The 22,055-nt window shown below is 39.5% G+C and overlaps 1 protein-coding gene across 7 annotated transcripts in view; it reads left to right on the forward strand.

The window, feature by feature from the left end:
* Nucleotides 1–22,055, forward strand: part of GAPVD1 (GTPase activating protein and VPS9 domains 1) — a 74,728-nt gene that overhangs the window by 40,921 nt on the left and 11,752 nt on the right. For 3 of the 7 annotated variants that reach the window (XM_057548070.1, XM_057548072.1, XM_007194676.2), the window contains 11 exons: nt 1,815–1,988; nt 3,855–3,995; nt 5,048–5,182; nt 5,646–5,765; nt 9,436–9,513; nt 9,643–10,013; nt 13,127–13,214; nt 14,203–14,283; nt 17,680–17,802; nt 19,038–19,167; nt 21,272–21,381. In XM_057548070.1, coding sequence (XP_057404053.1) covers nt 1,815–1,988; nt 3,855–3,995; nt 5,048–5,182; nt 5,646–5,765; nt 9,436–9,513; nt 9,643–10,013; nt 13,127–13,214; nt 14,203–14,283; nt 17,680–17,802; nt 19,038–19,167; nt 21,272–21,381 — 1,551 coding nt within the window. Of the gene's footprint in view, nt 1–1,814; nt 1,989–3,854; nt 3,996–5,047; nt 5,183–5,645; nt 5,766–9,435; nt 9,514–9,642; nt 10,014–13,126; nt 13,215–14,202; nt 14,284–17,679; nt 17,803–19,037; nt 19,168–21,271; nt 21,382–21,472; nt 22,038–22,055 lie in introns of those variants that run through there. The other 4 variants (XM_057548073.1, XM_057548074.1, XM_057548075.1 and 1 more) reach the window with 3 other exon arrangements.

Consider the following 22,055-nt stretch of genomic DNA (forward strand, 5'->3'; position numbering starts at 1 on the left):
AATGTGTTTAGTTGGCAATTCCCTGGCGGTCCAGTGGTTAGGACTCAGCAGTTTTACTGCGGTGGCCCAGATTCAGTCCCTGGTTGGGGAACTAAGATCCTGCAAGCCTCGCGGCTCGGCCAAAAAAAAAAAAAAAAAAAAAAAATGTGTTTAGTTGCTAAGTGGATTATTCAGGCTAAAATTACATAGAATAATTAAAATGAATTGCTTGAATTCTGTAATATTTGGTGTTTCAATTCTGTAATATTAAATTTTTAAGGGATACTAAGATAAATACTCAGAGCTCAAGGAACTTAGAATAGGGAGAGAATGGTACACAAATGATTAAAATTATCATAAAAGTGCTTTGGCAGTTCTGAGTGAGAAATACATGTGGTTGAAAGTGTAGGGGAAAGCTTATTGGGAGAAAATAATAACCTCAAAGCCTGGCTGGCATTGCATTGGCTGAAACTAGAGATATTCTAGGTGAGGGAATAGTAGTATAAGCAAGTCAGGGAGGTGCGAAACCATAGTACTTACTCAGGAACTGTCAAGTAGGGTAATAGGGTGAGGTAAGGACGAAAAGTAGGTGGATCCCTTTTGTGCTTTAGGAAGATTAATATGAAAAAGTCCTTTGGATTTGTTCATTTAAAGATCAGTGGTGGCTTTCACAGGAATGTTGGGGGCAGATGCCCTCAACTGGATTTGAGGCAGTGACTTTAGTGTGTGTAAAAATCACCTGGGGAGTTAGAGGGAAAAAAAAGGCATTTCCCATGTCTCATTTCTAGAAATCCTGGATCAGTCTATTTTTGGAAAGGAAAAGAGTATTGCCAGTTGGGTTATGTGTGGGGTGAATAAAAGTAATGCTGTGTTTTTACTGGATCAGTTTGTCACTGTATTATTTAGGATTAAAATTTCTGCAGATAACAAAAACCTAAAATTGTATTAGCTTAAGGTAGAAAGAATATCGCCTCTTTAACAAGCCCTCTAGGTGATTCTGATATGGGTGCTTGGCAGTCTACACTCGTGAAATACTAGGTTAAGAAGTGAGTGGGGACTTCCCTGGTGGTCCAATGGTTAAGGCTTCGCGTTTTTTGTTTTTGTTTTTTTGGTATGGGTTTATCTGTTAATTATTGCCACAATAATGCTACGTAACAAACCACCCCAAAACTTGGTGCCTTAAAACAGTAAACATTTATTTTTGCTCTCAAGTCTGTGGGTCAGCCAGGTGGTGGTTCTGATTTGGACCGGGCTCATTCATGCATCTCTCATCATCAGTGGTTGAGTAGGGAGCTCTGCTAATCTTAGCTGGGGGTCCGTTGGTCACTGGGGAGCTGGCTCATCTAGGATGACCTTTGCTTTGTTCCATGTGGTTCCTCATCCTCCAGCAGACTGGTTTCATCTTGTCCTCATGAGAGAACCAAGGATGAGAGAGAGCAGAGGTTTCTAAGGTCTCTCTTGAGGCCTAACCTCACACCTGGCACACTTCCTCCTTACCTTTTGGACAAAGCAAGGAGCCAGGCCTGTGCAAATTCAGAGAAAGGGGAATATATCCCAATTCTTGACCAAAGTCACACTCTAGAGGACAGGGAGACAACTGATTGCATGGATGGCCCCAGTTAATTTACTGGAAGGGGGAGGACATATGCAGAGCTCAATTCAGAGAGGGAAAGAGTACATCCGTGAGGGAATAATTCAGTGTTTTAGTACTATGTGCTGAGTGTTAATGTTAAAATATGTAACTTGAAGTTCAAAGACAAAAAGGTCTTTAAAGTTGATATAAAAAATGATAGCTGTGCTACCATTTTTTAAGTGCTTAATTTTGTTTTTGATAGCTACAACCCAGGATAATCTCGATGATAAGCTAAGGAAGTTTGAAATTCGTGACATGATGGGACTGACAGATGATAGGGATATATCAGAAACAGTGAGTGAGACGTGGAGTACAGATGTCTTGGGAAGTGATTTTGACCCTAACATTGATGAAGATCGCTTGCAAGAAATCGCAGGTAACTGCTATTTAATGTCCCTGGAAGATTGCTCTTTATTCGTATCCACCCACCCCTCATGGGAGGGAACTTCAGTGCTCTGACAAACATGGTGTGTATGTTAGCAGTAACTGGGAAACTGAGGTAATTGTATGTGACAAGGCATTTGTGTATTTCTTTTTTCTTTATTTAAATATAGGTACTATTTTCCCCTGTCTACATTTAAGTGCCCCTCCCCCTGCAAAAAAGAAAAAACAGTCTTTCGAATCAACTTCTTGTCAATTCTTGTTTGCAGGGCATAGTATATGCGTTCTTAGTCTATGATTAGCATATTCTTCTTTTGAGACTAAACACCTTGCCTTAACATGAAAATTCTTACAGGTTATAGCCATAAAATCTTTCAGAATAATATGATACTGAGATTCTCTAAAAACCGAATTTACTTCTGGAAGGTTTAATTCAGTTCCAAAGAATGACCAGTTTTTTCTTTTTTTTTTGTATATCAAGTTTATCGAGATACAATTTACATATGTTAAAAGTTACCCTTTCTAGGATATTGTTCTGTCTGTTCTGAAAGATTCATACAGTCTTGTAATCACCATCTTTATTTTCTTTTTAAATCATGGAACATTTCAAACAAATATAAGAGAGAACAGTATAATGAACACCATGTACCCATCACTCAGCTTCAACAATTACACATACATACATGGCCAGTTTTGTTTCATCTCTTCTCCCACCTTGTTATCCCCTCCCCCAATTATGTAATCACAGGTTAATCAGGCAGGTTCCAGACATTATTTTATTTGTAATTATTTCATGATGCATCTTTATTTTCTAAATTTTTAAATTTAATTTTTATTTTATATTGGAGTATAGTTGATTTATCAGTACAGTGTTGTCTTAGTTTCAGGTGTATAGCAAAGCGATTCAGTTATACATATATCCATTCTTTTTCAGATTTGTTCCCCATATAGGTTATTACAGAGCACTGAGCAGAGTTTCCTCTGCTGTACAGTAGGTCCCTGTTCACCATCTATTCCATATATGGCAGTGTGCATATGCCAATCCCAAACTCCTAATTTCTCCCTCCCCCCATCTTTCCCCCTTGGTAACCATGACGTATCTTTAAAAGGTACCTTTTACCAGTTTTTCCAAAGGTTCTTCATCTACTGAAATAAAATTGTTCTTTTATTAGGTTTAATCAGAAGCAGTGGAGCATTCTGAACTTGAGTATTTTTAACACAGGTGTACAATAATGTTTAATCTTTCTATTTGTATTTTTAAGTAGTGTAAATAGATTTCTCAATTGGTTTTGCATTATTTTGTTCCAGATGTCAAAGTACAATAGCATTTTTCCTGGCAGTGAGCTCTATTTGGGCAATAAGCTGTATTTGCAGTTGAATGAGTGCTGCAGAGGAGATGTGTGTTTTCCTGCAAATATATTTTGTTGCTCTGAATATGTGGCTGATGTGCCAGAAGAACACATATGTGGCCGGGATAACTTTCTATGGTTAAATGCCTCTGTTTCAGTGTTTTTAATCCCTAAAGGACTATAAATATTAGAGAGATGTTAGGGACATGTAGAATTTGCTAAAAAACCAAGGTGAAAGCTAGTTGAAATGACTTGTCCTAATGATCTGTGTTTTCTCGATGGAGACTAAGGTGAAGAGTAGGAAACTGATGAAAAGGAGCTTGTGTTATTGTGACCAAAGTGGGAAATTTATGTTTTTAGTGGTGTTATTGATTGAAATTACTCTTCCCTTGTCTTCTTTCTTGTGAGTAGAGTAGAGAGATTTTGTTAGCTTAGTGTTTGGCTTTTTTCCATCATCACTGCTCTTTCCCTGAGGACGTTTGTTAACCCTTTACTCCCCACTGGTTATACAGGTGCAGCAGCAGAGAACATGTTAGGCAGTTTATTGTGCCTGCCAGGTTCAGGGTCAGTGCTTCTTGACCCCTGCACTGGTTCTACCATATCAGAGACAACAAGCGAAGCTTGGAGTGTAGAGGTATTGCCAAGTGACTCAGGTTAGTATGCTGTCATTGTTTGCTTTTTGATTTGCACAGAAATTTTAAATGTAAGGTATCCTAATTTCTATATTATGTACATTTTGTCAGATATACATTTGACAAGTATGAGGCCATCACATTGCTAAGAATTTCAATTGGAAAATTAGGGTATTTTCTGTCCATCAAGAAAAAAATGCAGTGTTGGATGGCATAGGCTAAGATGGCAGGTGCTTTCTGACTCTGTTCACTTATCTTGGAAGCAATCGTTAGTAACTCATCAGGATTCCATGTGGGACATTGAGTTCAGTATCTCCCACTAACTTAACACAACCACTCTGAGTGGTTGGATGCCTGGTAAGCATGTTTAGATTTGGAGAACTTGACCCAAAGATACCTAATGTATTTTTGAAATGCATTGACATTGAGGCTCTGGAATCCTGAGAATTATTTTGTGCAGGATTATTATAAACATATATAAAGTATTTTGTACTTTCTCTTATGTATTGCATTTCTGCTTTTTTTCTGATTATGAATATAAATCCTTGTCTTCAGCTAAATGTCAACTACCAGAATGCAAATATAAGTAACTATATATCTGAATTACCTTCTTTTTGATCACTTGGCTCAAGAATAATGAAACAATCTTGATATGTGTTTTTTAATGTTACCACATTCAGACATGCTAACCTTTACATAAGGAGACAGTAGGATTAGCTCAGTATTGAACATCCATAGGAGTTATTTTTTAGAAGGTGGTTGATTTAATGCTAAGCTGTTCTGTATTCTCTTGTTTAGTTTACTTGTTAACCAATAGAATACTCTATGAGATTAGTGATCTGGAAGCAGAGTTTTCATCTGTGCACAGTGGACTGGCACATGTAGGATGAAAATCACAACCTAGACCTCTTTAACACTTGATCTAACTAACGTTGCTAACTGGCCTAGACTTAAAAGTCTGTTTACACTGATTTCATTCATGCCCTGGTAGCTTTTTTCTTCTGGGTTGCAAAAACTGAAACTGTGATGTGCTAGTAGAATCACTAATGTGATACCTCACTTTTTCTGTTTAGAGGCCCCAGATCTAAAGCAGGAGGAGCGACTACAAGAACTGGAGAGCTGTTCAGGACTGGGTAGCACATCTGATGATACGGATGTCAGGGAGGTCAGTTCCCGCCCCAGCACACCAGGCCTCAGTGTTGTGTCGGGTATGTCTGGCTTGTTTTAAGGAATAAGGATTTGAAGGTGTGTTCCCACCTCCCCATTTATAAAGTTGATAGCAAAGAGATGTATTTTATTTAAGATATGAGTAATTTCCAGGAAACAGTTATTTCTGTGGGACCTGACATCTATGAGAAGTTAATGTGTGCCGTTATAGAGCCTGTCAAAGTAGTTGACAAATGGTCTGTGTGTGTTCCCTCTATAACTCTATCTGTTCTTGGTAGCCTCTGCTACTGTATTTAGACATCGCATGATAATTCTGATTATGTTGTACAAATCAAGGTAAATATATTTAAGCAATTGTACAATAAAGGATATAATACCAAACAACTCACGAGTAAAGAACTGAGACACAAAAAATGTGAGAATATATACATTTCTCCAAAATTCATATACTTTTTATGTGGTTATTTTGTTCTTGCTGTTTATTTTTTACCATTTTTTTTAAAGGCATAAGTGCAACCTCTGAGGATATTCCCAATAAGATTGAAGACCTGAGATCTGAGTGCAGCTCTGATTTTGGGGGTAAAGATTCTGTCACTAGTCCAGACATGGATGAAGCAACTCATGGTAAGAAGGGGAAGTGAGAATGACTTTTAGAAATGATCACATCCATGGCTGAAACTGGCAGCCTTTAACACATTGCTGGTGATGGTATCAACTGTTGCAGCACTTCAGGGTGTAGTTTGGCAATATGTGTGTAAGGCCTTAAAATAAGGTTCACATGCTAAATTTGGTTCAGTTAGCCCACTTTAGGAATCAGTCATAAGCAAACAGTTCATGTATGGAGAAAATCTTATGCACAAAGATGTTCTTCATAATATTTAGATTGGCAGAAAATTAGAACCAACCTAAGAACTGAAAAATAGAATGGCTAAGTGAATTTTGATGTAACCACTTATTAGAACTTATACAGCTATTTTTTAAATGCTTTAAAGAATATGAAATAACTTGGAGAAATACCTAGAACATAATACCACTTGGAAATTTTATTTTTAAAGAATTTTATATATAAGATAATAAAATGTTAAAAAACCTATCCTAAAGAAAGCACTGAGAAGAAGTACCAGAGTGCTAGTAAGTAGTGGTTTTATATATTGGGTACTGGGTTTGAAGTACTTTTTTTGTTTTGTTTTTTACATTTTTGTTTATTCTAAACCAAAGTTTTTTATCCTCAACACTATGGACATTTTGGGCCAGGTAACTCTTTGTTGTGGGGGCCTGTCCTGTGCATTGTAGGCTGTCGAGCAGCATCTCTGGCCTCTGTCAGAAGCACACCATCCCCCTCCCTCTCGTGCAGTGATGAAAACTAAAAATGTCCCCAGACATTGCCAAATTATCCCTTAGGGGGCAAAATAGCCCCAGCTGAGAACCACTGTTCTAAACCAGCAGTTTTCAAGTGTAGTGTCCATGGACCACTGAGGGCCCTTAAGACATTTCTGGGGGCTGGGGAGGTATGAGGGCAAAACTGTTTTCACAATAATAAAAGGTAATTGTCCCTTCTACCATACTGACGTTGCAAAGGTGGGTAAATTTGCTGAGGCCTTAGCATGAGGCAAGGCAGTGGCACCAGACAAGACTGGCGGTCACTGTATTCTTCTCTCACAGTTTAAAAAAAAAAAAAATTTTTACTTATGAATGTCTTTGATGAAGCGGTAGAAATTATTTAATGCTATATCTCAACCCTTGAGTACACATCTATCTAATATTGTGAAGGAATAGGAAGTACCCCTAACGCATTTCTGCTGCATTCTGAGATACGATGAAGTGTCTCAAGGAAAAGCACTTATGTGATTGAGTTGAGAGCTAACTAAGTAGCTGTTTTTTTTTCTTGTTTGTTTTTCATGAAACACCATTTTTACTTGAAAGAATGACAAACTGTAGTTATTCATGCTTGGATATTTGGCAGGCATTTCTTGAAAATTAACAAAATGAGCCTGTCATTTCAAGGAAAACAACTGACAGGACAGAGTTTGTTACCAATGATAAAATCCAAGCTTTCAGATAAAAATTAGAATTTTGGAAAACTCGTGTCTACCTCCACGAGCTTGACAGCTTCCTGCTATTTAAAAACTTTTCTGGTGAGATTGGTGGTGATATCAAGAATGTCATTTTTTTGATGTTATGTGATGAAATGTGTCAATATTTGGAAGATCTGCATATCTAATTGAACCAGTATTTTCCAGATGATCAATGTAGGATGTTACAAAATCATGCTTGGGTAAAAGATCCATTCAAAGTGCAAGACAGACCAATTAAATTTTAATGTAACAGAGTACAAAAAGTTCACTGATTTGGTTTCAGATTCCAAATGGTTTAAAAAACTACTACTTAGCAAGATTTGGTAGAGTATCAAAGAATAATATCCACAGTTTTCTGAAAAGGCTGTTAAAATGTTGTCTCTTTTCTACCTGCATATCTTTGTGAGATCAGCTTTTCTTTATATATACTTTAACCAAAACAACATGTGCAACAGATTGAAAGCAGAAGCAGATATGAGAATCTAGCTGTGTTCTATAAAGTTATACATTGAAGGAACTTGCAAAAATGTAGAAGTGTCACTCTTCTGGTTTATTATTTTGGAAAATATAATTATTTTTCATTTAAAAGGGTTATTTGTGTTACCATTTAATAAGTATATGTAAATGAATTAACATAAAATTTTAATATAAAATTTATTAAAAGTTAAAAATTTTTATTTATATATTCTTTTCAGTTTTAATTTCTAATATGGTAAATATCATTAGATTTAACCAACATAAGTAAGCTTTTAGGGTCAAAAAATTTTAAGAATGTAGACGTGTCCTAAGACCAAAATTTTGAGAACTGATATTCTAAGCTTTCATAATGATACACTATTTCTAATTTTTAAAAATGAAGGTAATTATAAGACACAGAACAAAAGGAAAATCAAATGGCAAAATAGTACTATTATTCATTATCAAAAAAGAGCTCAGGCTTCCCTGGTGGTACAGTGGTTGGGAATCCGCCTGCCAGTGCAGGGGACACGGGTTCGTGCCCCGGTCTGGGAAGATCCCACATGGCGTGGAGCGGCTAGGCCCGTGAGCCGCAACTGCTGAGCCTGCGCGTCTGGAGCCTGTGCTCCGCAACGGGAGAGGCCGTGACAGTGAGAGGCCCGTGCACCGCGATGAAGAGTGGCCCCCGCTCGCCGCAACTGGAGAAAGCCCTTCCACAGAAACGAAGACCCAACACAGCCAAAAATAAATAAATAAATTTATTAAAAAAAAAAAAAAGAGCTCAGACTCAAAAAGTTTAGAGGAATGGTTTCTTTTATATATTCTTAAGTTTTAGTCTCTGCATATTTTAATATCTCTGATTTTGGTTGTTTAGACATATGCTTAGAGGAGTCATCTTTTACTGTGTAGTTTTAAAATATTGTACTTTAGAAGTTCAAGTTTGTTTTGTAGTATAATGTAGTATTACTCATTTTTAAATTTATTTATTAATTTATTTATTGACTGCATTGGGTCTTCATTGCTGCACGAGGGCTTTCTCTAGTTGCGGCGAGCAGGGCCTACTCTTCGATGCGGTGTGCAGGCTTCTCGTTGCAGTGGCTTCTCTTGTTGTGGCTCTAGGCGCGCAGGCTTCAGTAGTTGCGGCACGCAGGCTCAGTAGTTGTGGCGCATGGGCTTAGTTGCTCCACAGCATGTGGGATCTTCCCGGACCAGGGCTCGAACCCATGTCCCCTGCATTGGTAGGCGGATTCTTAACCACTGCACCACCAGGGAAGTCCCGTATTACTCATTTTTGTTATGAGTTCTCTTATAAATTGTCTTTTGCTGAGAGCAATATTAGAATTTCAAATTTTACAACTTTTTATTTATACTCCTTCTATAGGTAGTATTGCCCCTATTTTTATAGGTGGGGGGAAGGTGAGATTCAGGGAACTTGTGACATTCTGAAAATTTTGATGATTTACATCTTCTGGCTCTGCTCTTTGCATTAACCATAGTACAGTTTGGCCATTAGAAGTAATAGGCAGTGGATGCTAGACTACTTAAATGTAATTAAAATCCATGTAAATATGTAGATAAAAACATAAAATGAATTTGAGGTAAGCAGAATATGCTATTTATTAGATCATGTTTTTTCTGATATGCCCCTCAAGTTGTAATTGGTCAAAATGGAAGACTGTGGAAGAGAACCTTTTTCACAATGTTGAAACTCCTACTGAGTCATGAGTTCTGACTTGGTCACACAGTTTGCCCATCTCTTTTAGGTGCCCACCAGCTGACCTCTCCTCCTTCTCAGTCAGAGTCTCTCCTTGCCATGTTTGATCCACTGTCTTCACATGAAGGTAAAGTAGTCAAATGAACTTTTTGACTCTTGTTTTATCATGGACAGAAGAACAAAACCAAAACCCTTTGTTCATGCCTTTGTTGGACTTTGTTGTGTCTCAGCTGCAGACTTCTTTTCTGTGTTCCAGGGGCTTCTGCTGTAGTAAGGCCAAAGGTTCACTATGCCAGGCCATCGCATCCACCACCAGATCCCCCAATCCTGGAAGGAGCTGCAGGAGGAAACGAGGCCAGGTTGCCAAACTTCGGTTCCCATGTCTTAACTCCAGCTGAGATGGAGGCATTTAAGCAAAGGCATTCTTACCCTGAGAGATTAGTTCGCAGTAGGAGCTCTGATATAGTGTCTTCTGTCCGGCGACCTATGAGTGACCCCAGCTGGAACCGACGTCCAGGGAATGAAGAGCGAGAACTCCCCCAAGCCGCAGCCATTGGTGCTACTTCTTTGGTGGCTGCACCTCATTCATCATCTTCATCCCCGAGTAAGGACTCCTCAAGAGGAGAGGTATGGGACGCAGGCCTTGTAGGAGAACTTGCTAATTATGGTCAGCTTTAGTGTTCCATCTGCCTAGTTCTCTTGATACCTGAAATTAATGCGGAATATAAAAATCTACGATGAAAGGTGGACAGTAGTCATGATTAAAGGTGATTTGTCAATCCTATATGTCCATGACCGTAACCCATAAAAAGCCTTTACTTTGGTTTTGTAATAATGTATCTTGCATTTTTATAATACTTTTAACTTTCCTCCAAGCAATTTCGTATCTCATTTAAACCTCACAGTTTCCTTCAGAAATGGTTAGAGGAAGTACTTTTTTTCTTTTTTTTCCAATGCGTTATTACTTTTAATTTTGAAACAATCACAGAGTTACTAAAAAGTTGGAAGTAGATACAAAGAACCTCCCCTGCAACCATGTGAGAGTAAGTTGCCAACCTGATGCGCCAATGCTCCATCACCTATGAACACTTTAGTGTAAGTTTCCTACAAGCAGGCACCTTCCCCTACACGTCATAGTACAACCATCAACATCAGGAAATTAAAATTCATACATTAATAATAATGTATCAATACATTAATGATAATTTTCATACCGCGTTCATGTGTCCCCTGTTGTCCCAGTAACATACTTTATAGTGAAAGGATCCCATTCAAAATCACATCTTGTATTTAGTTGTCATGTCTTTTTAGTCTTTTTTTTCTTTCTTTTTGGCTGCGTTGGGTCTTCATTGTTGCACGTGGGCTTTCTCTAGTTGAAGCAAGCCGGAGCGTCTCTTTGTTGTGGAGCACGGGCTCTAGGCGCGCGGGCTTCAGTAGTTGTGGCATGCGGCCTCAGTAGTTGTGGCTCGCGGGCCCTAGAGCGCAGACTCGGTAGTTGTGGCGCATGGGCTTAGTTGCTCCGTGGCATGTGGGATCTTCCCGGACCAGGGCTCGAACCTGTGTCCCCTGCATTGGCAGGCAGATTCTTAACCACTGCACCACCAAGGAAGTCCCTTTAGTCTCTTTCAATCTAGGACATTTCCTCAGTTTCTCCTTGACTTTCATGACCTTTATACTCTTCTTTAAAAATTTATTTATTTATTTATTTATTTTTGGCTGCATTGGGTCTTCGTTGTTGTGCGCGGGCTTTCTCTAGTTGCAGTGAGTGGGGGCTACTCTTCGTTGCGGTGCATGGGCTTCTCATTGTGGTGGCTTCTCTTGTCGCAGAGCACAGGCTCTAGGCGCGCAGGCTTCAGTAGTTGCAGCATGCGGGCTCAGTAGTTGTGGTGCACGGGCTTAGTTGCTCTGCGGCATGTGGGATCTTCCCGGACCAGGGCTCGAACCCGTGTCCCCTGCATTGGTAGGCGGATTCTTAACCACTGCGCCACCAAGGAAGTCCCTATACTCTTGAAAGTTACAGGCGTTATTTTCTAGAATGTCCCTCAATTTGGGTCTGCTTGATATTTTCTCATGATTAGATTCAGGTTATTCATCTTAGGCAGGAATATCACTACAGTGACACTGTGTTCATTTCACTGCATGCTACCAGGTAGCACACAATTTAAATTTGTCCCACTACTCTGGTGTTCACTTGGATCGTTTGATGAAGGTGTTGTCTGCCAGATTTCACTACTGTAAATTATTCTTTTCCCCTTTGTAATTAATAAGTATTTCCGGGAGGAGAGAGGACGTTGAAAATATGTAAATATCCTGTTCTTTCTCAAATTTTAAATTTATCCACTTATTAATCATATCTGTGGTCTCATGATTTTCTGTTTTTAGTCAATGGGTTTGTTACAGCCATTTATTTTGAAGCCCAGTTGTCCCTGATTTGGCCAGTGGTCACCCCTTCAAGCTGGCTCCTGTGTTCTTTTGACATTTGGGTATCTTTCTTTGAGTATCTCTCTGCTTTCTGGAACAAAATGTTATAAGCTTATATTGTATTGTGTCTGCTTTAGTCCTGGAATCAGCCATTTCTCCAAGGAGCCCTTGTTCCTTTTAGTAGAAAATGGTTTTTAGAAATCAGGATCTGGCTATTAGGTGTGCTCTTTGCTGTAGGGGTGTAGCTGCTCCCAGGGCCTCTCAGTTGACAGAGCTAGGGAGAGGAAGTGTGTGTGTGTGTATGTGTGTGTGTGTACATGCACATTTACATGTGTATTTATTTCTATATCTTTCTCTTTATATGTATAGAACCATTTCCAGTCTAAAAACAACAGAATTCATTTCATCTTCCTTCCATTCCATATTTGCAGTTCCCTTCTCCAGCAGTGAGAAAACTGCTTTCATTATTCTTCATGTATGTACTTATTTGATCAGTCCCCCTGTATGTAATCAATATCCCTTCCCCACCGCTAAACCCTCCCTGGATGCCATTCCTCTGCTTAGGTTCTGATATCCCATTCACATGGATGCCCTTAGAGAAGGTATTTTTAGTTCCAATTTTGTAGATGAAAAAACAGAAATAAAATGATGTGTCTAAAGTCACATGATAGGTTAGTAAAGGAATTACAGTCCCTGCCTTTTGACATGTGGTCTTAATAATAACTCATTATAATTGGTGATCAAAACATGAACTTTGAAGTTGGTCAGATCTAGGTTTGAGTCCCAGCTGTGCCCCATACAGTCTGTATAACTTTGGGAAGATGAGGAGATACCCTTCTTTAGCCTCATATTTCTCATCTATAAAAAGGGCTTAATAATAGTATTTATCTCTTAAGGCTACTGTGAAGTTTAAATGAGATAATATATGTCCTTACGTTCAGTGTTTGGCACACAGTACATATGTAGTTTTATTATTAATGTTACTGCTACCATCTCTACTACCCCTCTAGATTTTATGTGCATTGCATTTACTCATCCCATATGAGTATTTATTGAGTGCCTACTCTATGCTAGACTCTGTATTAAGCTTTTGGTTTACTGACAGTAATGAGATAGTGCCTACCCTCAAGTGATCCATCATAGTCTGGTGCTTGAAAGGTATACATCCCTGTTCCAGAAGTTGCCTGTACAACAATAAGAACAGTTTTGCTTTGAAGAAAAACTAGTGGTTTTTGTATTTCGCAGACTAACTAAAATCCTTTTCATAGTAATTTATCCTGCTGTCCAACTCCAAATAAAGCATCAAACTTTTTCTACAGACTGAAGAACGCAAAGATAGCGATGATGAGAAATCAGACAGGAACAGACCTTGGTGGAGAAAACGTTTTGTTTCTGCCATGCCCAAAGGTAATTTTATAAAATATCGGAATGTGATATCAGCAACAAGAAGTAAAGCCCCAAAATCTCTTTCAGAGAGCCAAAATCTGACCTCCTCCGTGAGGCCTGTGGGGCCTCAGTTTCTTGCTGTTTTGAGGGTATGGAAAATGATTTCACTCAGGTGAATGCTAAGGTACAGCTTTGGAAGTGACAGTTCCTGTTCTTTGCAGGAAGTGGCAGTGGTTTCATAAATGAAAGTCAGGCGGGTCACGGTTGTTTAAATATCATATACCATTGAAGTTAAATATATAGGACTTTTGACATATGTATTGCTAATAATTATTTCAGGAAAAAGGGATGCTATTAGTAAACAAACATTGAAAATTTATCCTTTACATTCCTGGAATAAACTTAAGCTTCTTATGTTTATGTTCATTGAGAATGATAATACTCTGAATATTAGTGTTTATTCTGGAATGCAGTTGTGTAGAATTGTTTGCTTTTCGTGTGAATAGCCTGACATCATACCAGTAGGTATTGAAATCTGAGTTGGCAAAAGCATCTCTTCCAGGAAGGAGAGATTATGCGGGATTAGAGGGAAGGGCTTCTTCCAAAGGCCTCTTCTCGGCACTGTGGTGCTCAGGAGCTGAGGAGTGCTGCTTTCACGCCAGACTCAAGCCCACTTCAGGAGGAGAGACTGAGGCTCAGAGCTTTGAACGTGTTGTGTTTTGAGCAGAGGTTAAGAGGCAGTGGTTTTGATTCAGTCCCAATAGATTCCTGTTAAATCATTCTTCCTGTGGCAGATGACCCCAAAGCAGATTCTGGAAGCTTCTTTAAGAACCTTCAATGCTATTTTAAGAATGATTATCAGTTGACACTCGGGATTTCTTAGCTTTTAAACTTTTCACCTTCCTTCCACTTAGAAATGTTGGCACACCAGTTAACTCCAGAATGACTGCTGTCTTCCGAGTAGTGCAGTATGTTATATGTCACACTACTGACTTTATTTAATTTCCAGCTCCTATACCATTTAGAAAGAAAGAAAAACAAGAAAAAGACAAAGATGATCTGGGGCCTGACAGATTCTCAACACTCACAGGTTTGTAGACCCATGGACTTCCTGGCTCCTTCATTCCCAGAGCACATATTTCATGACACTTTTTCTTGGGTGCCGTAAGCGTTGCCTTCTTAGAAGAGCGTGTCTGTGTGTGTACAGTGGGGAGCGTGTTCTTCGTGGCTCTGTGGTCTCCAGTTGGCGGCCACAGTGAGTCTCAGTGCGCTCTTCCTGCAGACCGCCACCACCATCATCATCCTCATTATCATAACGTCCGTGTACGATGAGGCGCCTGACCCTGAGCCTCTAGGCCAACCCTCGAACCCGACATCTTAGTGGGGTGATGACACACAGTGCCTTTTAGGAAAGCGTGGTGATGGTTTTAGTGCTATGCATGCCATATCTTTGGATCATTGATTGAATAGTTTTCTTTAATGTTGATCGTAGAATTCTAAATTTATTTCCATCTATAGTTCTTGATTAGTCAGGATCATTGTGAAATTCTATTTTACCTAATCATTTCCTTTTTTCGTGATAAGTGTTCAAACAATATCGTAAATTTATAAACTTTACCAATTTTTTACAGCTTGAATCATTTTAACGTTGCTATCTGACCCAAGGAAAATGCAACTAGGGGTTGGGTTCTTACCTCATTCAGCATTTGTATTTTTGCAGCTTCTTTTTGGCATATTATGAATGAACACCCTAAAAGGAAAAGGTATGAGAGGTAGTGTTGATGACCCAACCTTGAGTTTGATAGCTGTATACTGTCTCCAGTGACTGAAGGACGTCTAGAGGGAAATTAATTTCTCACCTCTCTTTTTCTTATCTTGATTTTAAATTATGTTATCCTGCTAAGGTAAAATGAAGACTTTCATTTAAAAAGGGGATAGGTTTCAAAAGAACATCCTCCTCCGAGAGCCCAGTGTAGTACAGGTAGAACCCCATCTCAGTACACAGTTATTGTCATGTCTAGTTCTAAAATAAATGTAGACGTTTCCATGTCCTAGTGTGCATCCCTGTTTATTTGATGACGTGAGTTTCCTGGAATAAAGGGTTTTAAACAGCAGGAGCTGTGCTTTCAGGCCAGGTTTCCTGCTGAGAGCAGTCAAACCTATCTCATTCCGTCAACAAATGCTTGTTGAACATCTGACTCATGCCAGGCACTGTGCTAAGTGTGGTAGGTGTTCAGTCAAATCACACATGACTCTTGTTCTTTAGGGACTTAACAGCCTGATTGAAAAGCAGTGGAAAGGCATCCTTTCGGCAAGATTTTTATGTTTTCTTACCATGCTCCTGGCTTTAGAACACCACCACCATTCACAGAGTAGAATGCTCTTAATAAAATCTCGGGTTTTCAAAATGTTGAATTAATAACTTTGGAGAAGTTATAAATTATTTTTTTACTTGTGTCTTTAGGCAATATATTTTTCTTAGTCCTTGGTGCCTAAACTGTAAGCTAAGTAGAATAAGTTTTTTTCCATAAAATATTTCATTTTGTTTGTGTTTGATTCAAGCAGTTTAGCTTCCCTACTGGTGCAGAAATTTCTACCCACTCCTAATTAATGACCCAAAGAAAAGTATCATTAAATCAGTTTTTTTAAATGTTATGAGAGGGAATTTCTTAACAGTCTGTCCATAATCTCGCCGCCTTAATTTTCTTTTTTTCATGTTCTCTCCCAATCTTTCCTTATCTATACATGGCTTTTCATGATGAAATCAGAGTGTGTATGTAACTTTGTATTCTTTTACCGCATGTTATTTCATAGACCCTGTCCCAATTTCTGCTTGACGTAGTTGGTTTTTTAATAATTTTTATTGGCTCTGAGATCATCTATCGTTATTTTATTGCAGTGTGAACATTCTCTTGCTTTTTGATATTTAAATTGTATCCATTCTTTTTTTACTATGAAAATACTGCTCACAGCTTTGTATATATAGCATTTTTTGTATATTTTAATTATTGTCCTCAGATAAAATTTTTAAGAACGGTGTTACAGAAATAAAAGTTATAAGCAACGTTATTGCTTTCACTACGTTTAACCCTTTTTTAGAGCCCTCAACAGCACTCAAAACCAATAGCAAAAAAAAGATTTTGTAATGATAAAGGTTTTATCAGTTTACATTTTGAAGAAGATCAGATTTTATTAGGACTCTATTATCAGGCATTCAAACATCATTTTAGCAGAAAGATTATATTATTTTGGAAATCGTTGCTCCCTACAGTTTACCACAATTTTACGGAGACACAAACACTAAATATTTTTTTCATGGAAACAAAAGAAGAGCCTATGAGCATACTACTTAACCTCTTTCTACCTTGATTTCTTCTTCTTAAAAATGGGGGTGATAGAAGTACCTCTATGTAGGGTTGTTGCGATGATTAATTGAGATCATTCATATAAGGTGTTTAGCACAGTTCCTGGCACGTGGTACATGCTCAATAAATGTTAGCTGCTGTTAATATTAGCTGCTATTAACACGTACACATATATAAATTCTAGTGATTTTTATCTGTTTTAAGACTTTTTAAAAAATGGGATACTACCAGAATGTAGACATTACTTGCTTGGCCTAGATCTGTCTCAGGAGTTTGCATTTCACTATGGAACTATATTTTGTCCCATAGATCTGTAGCACTTCTTTGCTTTGTTAACTGTTAATTAGTGACTCTGCCATCTGACTCCAAGAAAACATTTTGATGTGCTGATTTTGCTGACCGGATAGTGGGCCAGTCAGTAACCAGTGCTGCACCTGTGACTGTGATAAGCTTTTGCTCTGTGCACCCCAGGTACAATTCCGGCACTCCCCAACAGTGTCTAGATTCTCTAGGAGTGCCTCTGACACCATTGCACGCACAAAAGTGCTCTAATCCAGCAGCTGTACTGTCATGGTGAGATTTAGTAAGATGGAATATGAATATCTGAAGTTTCCAAATGTGGTGTAGCGAGAGAAATTCATGAAGGAAGAGTGGAGGAAGACATTTAAAAAATATTATTTAAAAGGGTTTAATTTGAAGTTTGAGTACTTTTTTTCCTCCTTCAGCACAGAGATGTATGAATAAATGAAGTCTGCATATAAAAGTGCAGTGTTGGAAGTCGTGGTAGCATGAATTGATAATAACAGTGATTTGAGTGTAAACACTTTAGAAACCCATCATCCATTCAGTCTGCACTGAACTTTTTGACACTGTCATGCAGAATTCTGGCGATGATGAGAAAGTGGAGTAATCCTCCCAATTTCGCGCTTTGGCGAGGCTCTCAGACCTGGAAATGGGATGAGTAGGCGGCTGCACGGTGCCTCTTATAACACTGAGATATGTGCTCTTTTAAGTCTTAACCTCCTAATCCGCCTTGGGGATTATGCTACTGGTGTCGTACTAACATCAGAGTGGGCGCAAACCAAGGGGAGCTAATCCTCGCCCTCTCCTTTCCCCTGCAGATGACCCGAGCCCTAGACTCAGTGCACAAGCTCAGGTTGCTGAGGATATTCTGGACAAATACAGGAATGCCATTAAACGAACCAGTCCCAGTGAAGGAGCACTGGCAAACTACGAAAGTGCAGGTGATAATCATGATAAAAAATGGAATAGTAACTTTCGTATCACAGTGATAAAGGTGGTCCGAATTAAAGGTAACCTTGTAATAGCTACTTTTGAAGAGTTGTCAGAAAAATATGGTACAGTTCCCAAGATAAATTAGAGTGTCTCTGGAAGAATCTCTGATAAACTGGTAACATGAGTTGACTCGGGGGGGGACTCATAGGGAGCCTGAGAGGAGAACTTCCTACATTTTTTTTTTTTTAATTTATATTTATTTTGGTTGTGCCGGGTCTTAGTCGCGGCACGAGGGATCTTTGTTGCGGCACGTGGACTTCTTAGTTGTGGCATGCGGACTCTTAGTTGCAGCATGCGGGATCTAGTTCCCCAACCGGGGATCGAATCTGGCCTCCCAGAGTCTTACCCACTGGACGACCAGGGAAGTCCCATCCTACACTTTTTTGTTGGTTTTTTTTTTTTTTTTTGGTTTTTGAAAAGTTTTAAAATAACAAAGAAGTTGAAGGAATAGTACAGTGAAGGTCTATATTCCATCTACCTAGACTTATCAGTTGTTAACATTTTGCCACATTTTCTGTATATTTTTTTTTCCTGAGGCATTTGAAACTATCTCCTAAGAATAAAGATATTTTTTCTACATAGACACAGTATCTTTATTACACTAGGGAACTTTTATTTCTTTTGATTTTATACACGCATGTATTAACTAAATTGATTAATTAAAAACATAAAAACAACTGTGGGAACCACAGGTGTGTCCTGGCTGCATTTGTGAGTTTGTACCCAGCTTATTCTCAGGCAGTGAGAGCAGCCCTGGCAATGAGGACCGGAGACCTCAGTGCAGCCTGGCCAAGGGGTTCACAGCCAGCTGTTGCCTGACTGGGCAGGATTCCATGTCTGTAAAATGAGGGTGTTATGTGAAATGATTTTTGAGGCCCCTTTTAGCTCTGTGGTTCAGTAATCGTGATTACAGAGTATTATCTTTATTAAGTTAATAAAGACTTTCATTGTTTTAGATTAGGATTCAGATAAGAAGTAAAACTGTTTTCAACAACTGTTCTCTTGATATATTATCATTGCTATCAATAATTTATTTAAGTGTTTGAAGTTCCTTTTTTCCTTTAAAGAACTCTTGTTGGAAGGCACAAGTTAATTTATTGTTGAGTTGCTCTGAATACCTACCAGTGCCAGAATGTTCCAGATTAACCTGCTTATCCTTTTGGGGGGGCTGGGTTTTGTTTAGAAGTTATGGGTGATGGTGAAAGTGCACACGATTCGCCTCGTGACGAAACCCTGCAAAACATCTCAGCTGACGATCTCCCAGATTCTGCGAGCCAAGCCGCCCACCCTCAGGATTCAGCTTTCTCTTACAGGTATTTCTTTTATAGGATTTAGGACCTTTGGGTTTGAACTTTTCATCACCATTGCAGTCACTTCAAGTCAGGTGTTTCACTGAGTCACTTAATAAGTGTGTAAAGCAGAGAGATAAGAATGAAATACTATTCACTGAGAAGACTTTGCTTCCCTTTTGGATGTCATACATCAAAGGCTTTAATTCAGGGATTGAAAACAAAAACAAGAAAACCTCATATGCTCACAGGGGCCACATAAGTAATTTATTTATTTTATTTATTTATTTATGGCTGCGTTGGGTCTTTGTTGCTGTGCGTGGGCTTTCTCTAGTTGCGGCGAGTGGGGGCTACTCTTCGTTGCGGTGCGCGGGCTTCTCATTGCGGCGGCCTCTCTTGTTGCGGAGCACAGGCTCTAGGCTCACGGGCTTCAGTAGTTGTGGCATGCAGGCTTCAGTAGTTGTGGCTCGAGGGCTCTAGAGTGCAGACTCAGTAGTTGTGGCGCATGGGCTTAGTTGCTCTGCGGCATGTGGGATCTTCCCAGACCAGGGCTTAAACCCGTGTCTCCTGCATTGGCAGGTGGATTCTTAACCACTGCGCCACCAGGGAAGCCCCACATGAGTAATTTAAATGGAACAGTGGCAGTGCCTGTGCCTGTGTAGAATTCTCAGCTCTGTGTGTGAGAGGTACTAGGGCAGGACTGAGGTAGAAGGAGGGTCCGCTGCGGAGTTGTTGAATGACCCACTGTCCCCAGTAAGCCTACTGGAGCCCTCCCGGTTTGTCATTCTCCTCGTTACCTGGGCAGGTCTCTCCATTTCTAACAGGGCTTGAGAAAGAAAATGACTTTAAGAGCCTGAAAATTTTGCTTTTGTTTCATAGGGAACCTGTGTTTTTCCAGACACGGATTATCACTTTTAAAGCACTGATCATCCATCCTTCTCTCTGTTTTTATCTCTGACTTTGCCTCTGTCTTTCTCTCTGTGTTTTTAAACTTTTTATTTTAGAAGTTTTCAAGTATGTACAAAACTGGAAGAGTGCAGTGATGTGCCTGTTGCCCAGGTTTAACAGTTACTGATACGTGGCCCGTGTTGTTTCATGCTTCCCTCCTCCCCGAGTTAGGTTAAAGAGACTCTAAGCAGCGTATCATTTGATTTTACTTATTTACTTTTAGTGAGGTATAGTTGATATATAATATTATATAAGGTTCAGGGGTACAACACAGTGATTCACGATTTTTAAAGATTTAAATTTTTATTTTCCAGCCACGACTTGACTGTTATATAGATTCAGAGTCTCTGCAAAGTAGGCAAATATTACATTTGTTTGGGTTGATTTGTAAGTTACTCGTTTTAGAGGAAACAAACCAATAAGGAAGGACTCAGAACTAGTCAGATGAGGTGGACAAGTGATAACCCTGCAGGAGGAGCTAACTCTGGCTTGTTCTCAGAGGTGTTTCGACTCCTTTTTTTGGATGGCAGCCTTGGACGCTCTGAAGAAGCTCTGGTCCACGCCCTACATTCCCCTCCCAGTATGAAGGGCTGCCCTGTTGTGGAGGGTGACGCGTTACTGAAGGGTGCTCTGCCTGGTGGTGGCAGGTGGTTCAGTGGCGGAAGTTGAAAAGAAGCAGGTTTTGGCTCAACACAAAGTTTCAAGCAGCAAGGCAACAGAAAGAGCTTCTTGTCGGGGGGTCAGCTTGTCTTGTGGCAGGATCAACACTTCTCAAGAGATGTGGTAGAAGGCTTCCTAAGTGTGGGTGGTGAGATGGATATGATGACTTATGCTGATTCCCTCCCAGCTCGGGCGTAATCCAGCTTTGACTCTCCTCGTAGTGCTTAGCATAGAACTCAGCGTATGTTAGAAGGTCAAAAAGGATTTGTTTGATTCTGGTGACTTTACCGAATGGTCCTTGCCCAGAGCACTTTTGCAGCCTTGCTCCTCAGGTAACTAGAAAGCCCACTCCTTAAGTGAGGTGTCAGTAAGTTGAAAATTCTCTTTTATTTATGACCACTTGAAACATTTGAGTCCTGACGTGGTAGGCTATTGATTTGTATAGTAAATATGATAATAGTTCATAAATTATGACCATATGTGGACAAAGAAATTAATGTATCTTCAACTCATTCTTCAGAGATGCAAAAAAGAAACTGAGGCTTGCTCTTTGTTCTGCGGATTCTGTTGCTTTCCCAGTGCTCACTCATTCAACAAGGAATGGTTTACCAGACCATACAGACCCAGAAGGTAAGTTGCTGCCTGATAGTTTATTTTTTCCTATATGTATACGTTGAACCGTATGAAATTGCCAGTATTCAACTGTATTTAAACTATACAGCAGGGCTTCCCTGGTGGCGCAGTGGTTAAGAATCCGCCTGCCAATGCAGGGGACGCGGGTTCAAGCCCTGGTCCGGGAAGATCCCCCATGCCGCGGAGCAACTAAGCCCGTGTGCCACAACTACCGAGCCTGCGCTCTAGAGCCCACGAGCCACAACTGCTGAGTCCGTGAGCCACAACTACTGAAGCCCGCGCACCTAGAGCCCGTGCTCCGTGACAAGAGAAGCCACCACAATGAGAAGCCCTAGCACCGCAATGAAGAGTAGCCCCTGCTCACCACAACTAGAGAAAGCCCGCACGCAGCAATGAAGACCCAACATAGCCAAAAATAAATAAATAAAACAAATAAATTTATTTAAAAAATAAAAATAAAAAAATAAACTCTACAGCAGTTCTGTACAGTTCAATGTAATACATTTATATTAGCTATCAGTTAAGGGCACTTTGATTACTGATGGCTCATTAAAATGTTCTCTGATTGATACTGCTTAGTTCTACTGATACAAGCATAATTGACATCCCAAAGGCTGAGGGATGACCTTCAGCTTATGAAAAGCCTGTGGAAATTCTCAACAATAACAGAA

Source organism: Balaenoptera acutorostrata, chromosome 6 (genome assembly GCF_949987535.1).
Source record: "Balaenoptera acutorostrata chromosome 6, mBalAcu1.1, whole genome shotgun sequence".
Taxonomy (NCBI): Eukaryota; Metazoa; Chordata; class Mammalia; order Artiodactyla; family Balaenopteridae; genus Balaenoptera; species Balaenoptera acutorostrata.